Source organism: Pholcus phalangioides, unplaced genomic scaffold (genome assembly GCF_987345545.1).
Source record: "Pholcus phalangioides strain wild (caught in Gottingen) unplaced genomic scaffold, Ppha-v1.0 ptg000009l_1, whole genome shotgun sequence".
In the NCBI taxonomy this organism is placed as follows: domain Eukaryota; kingdom Metazoa; phylum Arthropoda; class Arachnida; order Araneae; family Pholcidae; genus Pholcus; species Pholcus phalangioides.
In genome coordinates this window covers 35,381,767-35,394,089 of record NW_028301602.1, presented here as the reverse complement: position 1 = coordinate 35,394,089, position 12,323 = coordinate 35,381,767, and the positions used below count along the sequence as shown (strand labels likewise).

General features: G+C 31.2%; 1 protein-coding gene across 1 annotated transcript in view; it reads right to left on the bottom strand.

Moving 5' to 3' along the window:
* Window positions 1-7,952: 7,952 nt before the first annotated feature.
* LOC149082971 (tyrosine-protein kinase receptor-like) overlaps window positions 7,953-12,323 on the bottom strand; it is a 185,669-nt gene continuing 181,298 nt past the window's right edge. The window contains exon 30 of the mRNA XM_089236778.1: window positions 7,953-9,570. Within this exon, the coding sequence (XP_089092904.1) occupies window positions 9,154-9,570 (417 nt within the window). The 3' untranslated portion in view covers window positions 7,953-9,153. The remainder of the gene's footprint in view (window positions 9,571-12,323) is intronic.

The window sequence follows — 12,323 nt, the reverse complement described above, 5'->3', positions numbered from 1 at the left end:
TACCTCAAATGATTTTCTTCCTTATTTTGGGAAATGTTCTTTATCACGAACAATGAATCTGAACAGAAATCGTTTAAGAACGATCATAAAAGATAATGTGTTGGGGTAAAATGGGAAAAATGATCATATATAGATCTTTCATTTACTTTCGGAATCACCTGTTCGCAGTTTTTCGTTTAACGCCAAAGCCGTAAATGAAAGAATTACCATGAAATCATTTTCCTGAATCATTCGTTATGCTGCGATATTCACAGCAATTTTCTCACGCATTTCCACTGAAAGAGATTAAAACATCATCTGTCAGAGTAATCGATATCGGATATTTTCTTTTTAAATCGATCCAACGCTACCAAAAAGGAAAAACGTTCCTTTTCTTTCTATAAATACATTCGAATTTATTTATTTATTTGAGGGGTGAAGCCTATCCAAACATATCCATATTGATTTCTTTAAGGACAATACCAATTGTTTGGTTTTTCTATTTGAATAGCAAAAACAAAAATATTTTCCTCTTGACCTATTTCCGGGTGTAAACATCCATTTGTCTTCTGAAAAAATCGAAGAATAAAACCATTTTTTTATGGTTTTTGTAAAAAAAGAAAACTACTTTTTTTATGAAAAATTTTCGAAAAACAATTCATTATATTTACTTTAATAGTTTGATAATAATTTGTTTGTCTTAACAATTGATATTAATGATAAGAAATATTTGTAAAGATATATATATATATATATATTGCTCTTCATTAATCAAAAATGAATAGTTATTGAAAATCTTTGTAGTATTTTGATAATTTTTAACGGATAGTTGAATGGTTTAGGCCGGTATTACACTATAAAAGTTTGATAAAAGTCCTTTTATAAAACTTGAAAAATGCAGCCAATAAGGTCAACGGTTGCATTTTCTAGAATGTAACCAATAATCTTATTGGTTAGATTTTTCAACTTTTATAAAAGGGATTTTATCAAACTTTTACAGTGTAATACCGGCCTTAGTCTGATTTTTATTAAATGTTTCATGTCATTATCAATAACCAACAGTTTTCCGAAAATATGCAACGTTTAATTTTAGTTATTACACCAGATATTTCACATATCTCTATCCTGTTGCCGACAATATACCGGATTTTTGTTATTAAAGTTCCCGTACTCTCAGTAGTTTCTCTCATAAAATACTCATCCGAATACAGCCAAATTTTCAGGTTATCTTAATGAGACCATGGGAGAGAGATTTATGGATGAAAAACACAGTTCATTTGTTGACCATCAGGTGGAAAGTGGTGCTTTTTTATCGCACTTCGCTTTTTTCTCTTGGTTCATACAGTGTATATACTAAGTTTCAATGGAATGGTCCATCAGAATGGGCGTTACATAGGTCTTTCAAAGAAAGTGTCCCAAGGTGACGTCTTCAAAAAGTTTTGAAAAAAATTACCCCACTAATTTTACTCTTTTAAATACGTACAAAAAAATATAAAACTCCAGTGGAATAATTACAGTTAAAAAAAAGTTGTAATTATTAATATTTTTTGTTACACCAACAGAGAATTTAAAAACCCACAACCCTAGTGTGTTTGAGTGACGTCATCCTCAAATAACATGATCACGTACAGCACAAACAAACAAAAAAAGAGAACAAAAAGAGAAATAACCAGTTTCTAGAACAGAGAAGCTATGGAAAAAAAGGAAAAAAAAGTGAAAAGAAGTTTTTTTTATAGATATTTCCAAGAAGCGCAACAGGCGATGAGTAGCCAACCGTTATCATTTTTAATAATTTTATGCGGCTTTAATTATTGCATTCCGATATTTTGTTTTTATGTGTTTCGATGTGAGACGAATGTGCTTAAATATTTTCGTAATTTTTTGAGGACGTCTCTTTGAGGAAATTTCCTTGTGAGTAGTTTCAGTATACTGACACTGCTCAGACCTATGTTGCACCCGTTCTGGTGGACGTATTCCATTCAAACTTGGTATACACGCTACATGAACCATGGGGGGAATAAATAAATCACTCTCCATGGACTCATTAACATATTCTGAAAATTTGGGTGCATTCGGATAAGCAGGTTTTGAAAAAAGAACTACTTGGAGTATGGGAACTTCAATTATAATCCTTTCAGACCCTGGTGCTACAAACGTGGTGGTTGGTTTTTCTCACTGTAGATTTTTTTTTTCAACCTCGAGGTGTTAAGCCCTGACTTAAAGGATTGTGTCTGTTTTGTGTTAGAAATATGATGAATATGAGCTTTGGGAGGTTTCATTAGAGGGCAGCACTTAAGGTTGAATAAAGTGTGTTTTCAAGAAAGTGCGATGTTTTACATAAAATTTAGCAGCAAAACTGGAAAAAAAACTGTATATGAATATAAATGTACTCATATTATCTTGGCTGAAAAAAATTGAATGAGGTGAATTATATCTTTACTTATTCACTCCAAAATTTTACAAAAAAATTTTGAAAATTAAAAAAAATATTTGCTGTCATTCATGTTTTTTTCAATGTATTATTTGAATATCTAGAATGCAAAAACATCTTGAAAATTCCCAAAAATCCATACTCGTGTAGCAAGCCAAAAATCAAGTGTTTCTCTGCACAACTGTAATTATCATAATAATTTCAGAATTATGGAAAAAAAGTATTTTTTAAATATCTATTCATTAAAATTCATAACAAATGAAAAATAATTCCAGAATTATTGAAAGGAATATTTCCAGATCTAATGGAAACTCATATTTAATATTTTAAAAAAATCAAGATTATAGAAAATTTATATTTGGTGAAATTTTTTTTTGAGAATTTTAAAGAAAATTCATATTTGTTCAAAAAATAATTAATTTCAGAACAGATAGAGAAATTGATATTTAATGAAAAAATGATTTCTGAGCCAATGAAACTCATATTAAATGCAAAGGTAATTTCAGAATTGATGGAAATTCATTATTTAATGGAAAAATAGTATTCAAAATTATTTCTTTTTTTCTGCTCCAACTGGGAACCACTAAACAGCCACGTTCTGAGAGACATGTACTCAGTGTTGTCTTTGAGATTTTATTACGAAGTTATGTCCTGCAAGTCCTAATTCTCCCTTTATCTCATTTCATGAACGTTCTCTTTCTTGCCTTTTTTCTCCGATTTTTGAATTCAAATACCTCATTGAATATCACGGTTAAAACATGGGATTATTTTTTGTTAGACTCAGAAGAGGTAGGGAAACAAACAACTTTCTAATTGGAAGTTAGGGAACAGGGGGACCTACAAAAGTTTACGTATCTTTATTTTGCAACACGCTGTATTTGCACTGCATATCTGAACATATTTTGCGCATTTTTCCCGTTGAGGAGAGTTTAACATTATGATGAGGAGTTTAACATTAGAAATATCATTGTAAAGGAATGTATCGTTACATCGAGTATCGTTGTAGCGAGATTTCACTGCATTTCTTTTTGTATTAAATTTTCAATTGAAAGTACGCTTAGTTGAATAACTTTTTTAAATTAATAAGTTCTCGTGAAAATGCTTGTTAATTTGTTGAGATATGTACGTACATTGGCAATATTATCATTATCTGTGGGGGAACATGGCCAAGAGGTAGTTTCTTTGGAGTGAGACAGGCGGCTTTTTTCTCAGTCCAATATATCAAGGCAACAGTTATTTTCTAGATATTGTGCCGAGATGAACTTGGAAAGGAAAGTAATCTGGTCTTCACCGGGGCTAGAATCCAGGCTCTCTTGCGAACCGAGCGAGCATGCTACCATCTAGAAATGAATTACCTTTTGGGTTTGGTAATAAATTGAATAATCGACGTTAGATATACCCAAAATTCCAAAACGAACACGGCCATACGTCTTTCGGAACTATATGAAGTTCCGAAATGCGTATAGCTGTGTTCGTTTTGGAATTTTGGGTATATCTAACACGTCGATTATTCAATTTACTATGTTACCATCTAAGCCACTGGAGGAAAAATTATTAATTGAATATAATTGATCAAAAATTACAGGAAGCCACGACTCTGCTTTCTTTATTTCACGCACCTTGGCGTGAGGCGCTGAAATTGAAATTTGGTGTTTTTGAAACATAAATTATTTGTTTCATAAACACCAAAAAACAATAGAATTTCCTATAGTTATATAATTTCTTTTCTCCTATTCAACTAAGCTTTCCCGAAAGATTTTCAACTGTATCCCCCGTATCTCATATGTTGCCTAAGGAAAAGTACTCAGTAGCCAAAAAAAAAAAAAACGTTTCTCAAAACAACTGGCTATAAATATTTAGTAATAGAAAAGTCTAAAATAAATTTCTAATTATTAAGACTCCAAATTAGTGAGATTTAGAACCTAATGAGGGATTTACTTGCGTGTTGTAAGAAGTATGTGTGTGATGTTCCAAAGTAATTGCTCTGTCTAGCATGCGACGTGGAGATGTTAAAATAATTAGTCGCAAAAATATTTTTAGAAGAATAAAAAAACAGCAAAAGATATATAAGCAGTTTAGAAGAATAATTATTTCAAAATAACAATGAAAGACAAGAAGTTGTTTTTTGCTTTGATGCCATTTATTATGTAACAATCAATAAAGTTTCACTCACAAAAAACAGAAACAAAAACAACAAATAAAAATGAGGAAACAACAAAACGCAAATGACAACAAATTGCGATTCACACATTACTCTTCTTGTTTTTTTTTTTCTCCTTTGGTCAAGGATTTCAACATTTAATACACAAATTTATATAGTATGTATATAATATTCTCATCATTTCTACAAACTATATTTTCTTTGGCACAAAGTACTGGAAAAAATGTTTTTCTTTCTTAAATATTTCCAAATTAAACTTAAAACAACACGTTTTAAATATTGATAAAAAAACATAAAATATAACTATGATAATAATATTGTTTTGTATATTGTCCGTAGTTTTCTTGATTTGTTTAAGAATTTTCAAGAACTGCTGATTCAACAGTACAGAATGATATACCAGTTTCGTTGTGTGTTTAGAGTGGTGATAGATCGTTGATATAGAAAGTCTCAGGTTGAATTTTCTCTCAGTCATTAAATATTTCGGAATTTTTATCATGATTATTATTTTGATGACTTTTCTAATAAATCTAGAATTATCTTCTTTAAAAAAAGTGTTTTATAAATTTTATAATTCACATTGAAGAAAAAAACTTGATGTGATAATTACTTATATTTCAGTCTGGGTCTGATTTCTGTTTGGGCTGTTGGACATTCCTCCAGAGATCCCAGAATTAAATATATACGCTGACTGTGACAGAAAATCTTTGACCCCCAGTAACAGAAAACCAGGTCCTCTAAGATATGCTTTTCCTAAGCCCCCCTCAAGTAAAACTAAAGCTCTTCTTAAACTCTAGAAATATCTGCAAAATTTATTAATAGAATAGACTTTATTTTAGATTGTAATCAAGTTTTTCAACTGATGCTTAAATGATACCCATAAGATTTACCATATGTATTCGCGTATAGCAGGACGTTTTTATTCAATTTTCACTGCTTTAAAACCCTATATGTGCGAAGGAATATCTGACAAAACGTATCACTAAAAGAAAAAAAAAATGCGACTGAAAAACTAAGAGATTAATTTAAGAAATAACTCTAGAACAAATGATTATTCTGGCTAATTGAAAACGATAATTCGGGATTGAATGAAAATTCAGTATTGATTGAAAATTCAGTATTGATTGAAAATTCAGTATTGATGAAAATATCTAAGTGAGAATCGGGGTGTAATATAATTGAAAAAAAATTAATTTTTAAAATAATCGAAATTTGATGAATGAAAACGAACGAGAGAAATAGTTCTATGGGTAATGAAAATTCAGAATATATGAAAGACATAATTTCAGAATTTGTGGAACTTTTCAATACTTGTTTGTAAAACCATTATTTAGTGCCCCCAGAATTTATTTATTTATACAATATTGTAGGCCGAGGTCTATACATACAATCTGTAAGTTATTTAGCAATCCCTCTCCCCTATAAAATAATACCCCGACTTACGTCACCCTGCATTTACGTCGTGTAACTTAAAAATCCTGTCATTATCCGTAAATAAATGAAATAAGAGGAGGAAATAAATCATTCCTCGTTCTATATGCGAGTAAATACGGTATTTCGGAAGCATGAATCCATAACACACTCGAATACTTTTATATTTCCAATTAGATTATGAAATTGATAGATTTCTGTAATTTTCATCATCATGTGAAAAACAAATGAGTGTTGCGAATCTTTAAGCTGATGAAATTGGCATACCCATGTGATATTAAATCTATTTCTCAAACTTCAACGATTGAATATGAATCAAAATTTAATTTTATACTAATTTTTTTGTTTAAAGTTACACATTTATTGACGTTTTACGTGTAATTTTTTTCTTGAAAATGTTTCTTTTCTGTACACATATAAACGTAGGCCAATACAACGCAGTGCCTATCTAGAAATCAAGAATAACAGCGCCATCCAGTGGTCAAAGTTTATCCTAAATTCCTTGTGATTAGATAATCCGGTAAACACTAAAAATTTCTGAAGATTGAAAAGAAACGGAAAAATCGATTAAAATTTTTTTACCGATATATACAAACAGGTTTTAGAAACAATGTTCGTAATTCACAATTGGAATAAATCTAAAATTTTGATTAAAATAATCCAAAAAAATATAAATAAATTTCCGAAAACACACCAGAATATTCTACTGTGTAGAGACTATTTTTTCAATGTTATATTAATGATCAATTATTATATTTTCATGCATATACATAAACAATGAAAAAATCATATATGTACTGCAATTATCTTTCTGGTATTCTGGAAATTCGAACGAAATCCGATAAAAAAAAAATGAAAATTCTAATTAAATAGAAAATTGAGAAGCAAAATTACACAAAAAATTTGAATGAAATCAAATAAAAACATTTAAACTGAACAAAAAAAATTGATTTATACCTTGATAAAAATTTTAAAGAAATTAAGAAAAATATAAAAATTCAAATGAAGTAAAAAATGAGAATTCGAATCAATTAAAAATTCAAGTTGTATTGAAAATAAATTCAATTACACCGAAAATTGAAAATTTCAATTGAATTAAAAATTACAAATGATTCAAAAAAATCTCTAGGTGCTTTTATCAATTAAAAACAATCTTATATATTTCCCCGTTTTACTGTTTTATTTAAAAAAAAAACACAAATTGTGAATAGTCTACAAGTTGAAACTTCAACATCAATTAATTATTCTCTAAATGAACATGACAAGTCACGATTGAAACACCCAACATGCTAAGACAATGCGAGGTCTTACGTATAAATGAATAAATTTCATTTTCATGAGAGGAAAAAAAAAAAAACCAAAATTAAAAAAATATATAAAATATTATTATTTTTAAAATAAAAGACTAAAACTCCATAAATTGAAGCAATAAATATTTTTTGTACAGCATTAAACGTAATTAAAACCTGTTAAGAAAATCGAATAGACACAACAACAATTCACAAACTGTGCGGTTTCAAATTTTTAACAAGCATGACTCCGGATATTATTTGTACAGCAAACAGCGCTGCTGTTAAACGAAAAAAATTATATTCAAATAAATTATAATTTAAAATAAAAAGCATTACGAAGGGTATATAAGAACACAACAAACACTACAACAACGACGATGAAGACGACAACATTTCAATAATAAACACACTTTTTGTCTGTATGTACAAATTACAACTCATGAGAGAGAGAGAGAAAGTTAAGTGCAATATCTTTATCAGAAGCTCGTTCCGTCCAAAAAAGAAACCAGAAAAAAACGTTCCATGGACAATTATTTTTTTCCCCCTCTCTTTTTATGTAATACTTCGAAAAATATTTTACATCCTCGTCATTTTTTCCAATTCAAATTTTATGCATAAACTAATTCAAAATAAAACAATTTTAAATTCAGAGAAGAAATTGTCTGTTTCCGAAACAGTTTTTTTGAAACATTCCAAGTTTTTTCTCCGTGTCTTTATCTTCTCATTATTACATTTCTTCACCGGGAAACGTAACATATACGTGCTGTGTATATATGTGTGTATATATTTCAAGAGAGATCCATTCTGAATATAGTCTGTATAGTACAAAGCATTCCCCCAAAAGAAAAAAATCGACAACTTTTCCATTGTCTTTCTAAAAATAGCACCGTTCTCAAAATAGACATTTTTTTTTGTTTGTTTTTCTCAGATATCTTTCGCTATACGGCGGGTCTCAGTAGACAATACCATCTTCTTCGATATTATCAATTACATATTATTTCCATTATGGATCCAATTACGAATATTTTGAGCAAATAACATCCTTTCCATCTGTTAAATGGGAAGAAATGAATGAAGCAAAATCAAAGAAATAACACCAGAAAATTTTTTTTATGTACATTTTTTTCGATAAAAAATTATTATAAGATCAAAAACAAAGGGAAAACTCTAAGAAATTCCTCTTCGTTTCCATAATTATGCTCATCTTTAGAGAGTTTTTTTTTCCCGGGAAAATCCCGTTTTTTAATGGTATGATCCTATAAGAGAACAACTGTACATAACCTTTTTGGCATACGAGTATTTATTTATAATTCGCAATTGTTGTATTGCGCGATTTTTTTTTTTAAACAAATAGTTTACAGCCACATGATACCACATGAACATGCAACAACGATATTACCTTCCATCAATGAATGGCTAAATAGGTTTTAAACTATGAAGTTGTTAATATTATTTTAATAATTGGTGCGAATTGCCCCTTCTAAGGGAGTTTTCCCCCTCCAATTCCGTACACAAAATTGGTACAATAACGATCTATTTGGTTCCTCAAGAGGTACATATATAGAGTATACGCGTGTGTAACGTAAATAATAAGGGTAATTAATTTTGCGCATCAACTACATTTTTTTGGTTGGTTAATTGATCGGTAATTTCGGTACTTTTGTCATGTTTGGAGTGTCCGATAATGTTTATTTCAAGTTTTTATATGTATACGCATTATATACGTCGTCGGCGTATTAAATTAGTCCATCGGAATGTGTAAAGTGCGGAAAAAAAGAAAGCTCTGGAGAGAATTTTTTTTTTTTTTATGTATTATATAGCTGCTGCCATTTTTGCGTGTTTGTATATGTGTGTGTGGTTTACGCCACTGGGTTGACTCCCCCGTAGCCGTCTACGGCTCCTACTAAGTTGTTTCGGTTCTGTATGTTTTCATCCATCATCCTCGTGGTGTTGCTGCTGCTGCTGTCACCGGTGTTGTAGTTGACGTCGACGTTGATGTAACGTCTGGGGTTGTTGTCACCGGCCTGTTGTGCCAGAGCCGAAGCATCCAGCGGGAGACTAGACTGGCCGTCGGGTGACGACGAGCGCTGCGGTACGCCACTGCTGCTGCTGCACGACGTCGTCGTCGTCTCGTTATCGTTAACGATCTCCGGAGCCATCGGTAAATTATCGACGGAGTGGATGCTGGATTTCCTGGTAGCTTCTTGGCGTCTCGGTCCGTTCGGGGTCGCTGTTTTGGTGCTCGTCGGAGACGCTTCTTCCGCTTTATCTGGTACCTTTGTTTTTGAGAAAATTTGGGAGAGAAAACAACATTTACATAGAATTTGATATAAATACTGTTTCTTCATTTTTTCTTTCATAAGAACTGTAATTAATTAAAAAAAAAATTGAAATAATGAAACTTGATTTCCTTATTTCATTCATTTCATTTGCAATCGTTTTACTTGCACAGACAGTATAGGAAGTGTGGGCAATATGGAAGAACATTCTTATTTTTTCCGGTTACTTCTAATTGAAACATGATAGAAAAACCCGAAACCTGTATTTTGAAAGAACTTATTTTCTTGTCTTTAGATTGACAAGTAGATCGTATTTAAAAATGAGTATTATAACTAAGAAAAAAGTCATTAAAATTATTTTCGTTTGGTTATGTAAAATAATCGGGTAATAAGGAATAGGGGTGTTCAAAATGAAGGAAAAACTAATTTTAAAATTGATCAAAAAAAAGATCTGATGAGTCTATGACAATGAAGAATGAAAATCCAACATATGTTTTTGTAGTCGATGATGAGAGGGGAGTGTCATAGTCTATTTACAAGTCACACAAATGAAATCTTCCTTGTATGCTCTAAAAATGTCAGGATGATCCCATAGAGAACAGAGTGCACATTATTTCTATAGAATTTTACTCTTCTGCGTTCCTAAACTTTCCCCCTCGAAAACGTATTCTAGCCTAACTCAGATGATGTTTTTTTATGTTTCATATATTAACCTACAACACACCATCTTTAAAAACGTAGCGTCCCATTTAACTGGAAGAATTTCTGGCTAAAAAATTAGCACAGTCAAATATAATGCCGAACTTTTGATGTGCATCGTCGTGCTTAGTTTCAAATTATTCGGCACATTTCTAATAATTAATGAACAGTTTTGTAAACTTGCTGAAGTAAGTTTCCAGAAGAAAAAACAAATGCCCTACTATAGAAGCCGTAGTAATGGTGACGACCGAGCGACATTTACTCTATAGAATCATTGGGTATTTTGAAGTACTAGTTCATCCCCGGTATTACACCAGTTGGCAGCCATCCCTGAAGGTGGAGAAAACCTGGTATATATATTCCATATTATCTGACTCTTCCATAATTCCCCACTCTTCCTATATATGTGTTCACGGTAATTTCAGTTAATTAAGAAAATCAAAATTTTCACTATTTCATTGCTTTTTCTCGCGGAAGGGGACAAGCTTGTGTCACTCAAGTTAGAAAGTTAGCCCTTTATTAAATAAAGATATATAAGGTGGAAACTGGCAATCTTATATTATCCAAGTAATCTTGACATTTTAAATTACTCAAGGGAGTTAACATTTCAGTATTACTCACGTAAGTTGATTATTTTTGCTTCCCGTAACTTGATAATTTTGATTCTTAATAATTTTTCTATTATATGTCACTTTTGTTATAAGTTATTTAAAAGAACGTACTATGATTATTCTATTTTCTGATTTTTCAACTTGAAAGTTGTATTAAAAACGTTATTTATCATGAAAAAAAGCAAGATACAGTCGGTCTCGCTTATAACAAACACGAATATTACAAATTTTTGCATATAACGACGTTTTCCCATGTCCCGTGAATTTCGCATTGATTCCCGTGAATTTGATTAACCATGCTATTTTGACTGCGTACACTGATTTCAGCAAAGTACGCTTATAACGAATTTTCAGAGAAGAATTTCGGCGAATTTCTTTGCAATCTTATGTAATTTTTCTTATCGGTAAATTTACCTCTGTGCAATGTGTAGGTACAACTAATAATGCCCCCCTTTAAATTCCCTGGCATTCGATATAGCGTTTTTGTGAGCACTGTGAATCCTCCTCTATCTCAAGCTTCACTTTTTTTTAAACTTTTCTCTGTTAAATCTCGTTTTGCTCGCAGAAAACATTGTTAGAAAGAAAAGACTGAGGTTATATTCCCAAAAATCGAACTTCCCCAAAACACATTCAGTGCGTATTTACCAATCTTTAGCTAGATTCGGACATTATTTGTGACGAGTGGATTTTTGTGGATTTCTAGCCTCAAAAACGCTGTGCGTTACTTCAAAAATCGAAGCTGCACAGTTGCTTGAAAGCCAAAAAAGGGAGATATCAAAGCGATTCACGATTCCTCGAAGTTTGCTATCAATGATTTTGAAGAGTAAAGGGGAATCGAAGGAAAAGGTATTCGGCTGGTACTGAAAATCTACGAGGAGAGATTCAAAGAGGAAGTCTTTAAATGGTTCGAAAATAAATAATGAAAAAGTTCCAGAAACTAGACTCTTGGCAGAAGGAAAAGCGTTATATCTTGCTTGTTTATTAGGAAAATATTATTTTAACCGGAAATGCTCAACGTCCATGTCATTATCATGAAGGGGAAAAACCTCAATTTTCATTTATGTATTTGCTTACATAAAATTTTGACTCTTTGTATCCTGACGGTACTTGAAAATACAGCTTTAGCTTTATATATATATATAATCACTACCTTATATCTTCGTAATATGGCCACTTTTACTGACGGTATCTACAAGAACACGATGAGTGTAGTTCCGACAGCAGGCAATGGATGGCAGCTAAAGGCAGAAATCCTTTTCTTTTTTTTTTGCTGTGATAATTTTATCTTTGCCATGTAGCATCAGGAAGAAGTTTTGCAGCAGAGCTGATTTGCGCGTAGTTTATTTGAATGAATTTAGTGACTAATTACCAGTTTGTTTTGGTGCTATTATTCTTTATTCTCTTCTATACTGTACAGGTAAGCATTCCGTACATTTTATT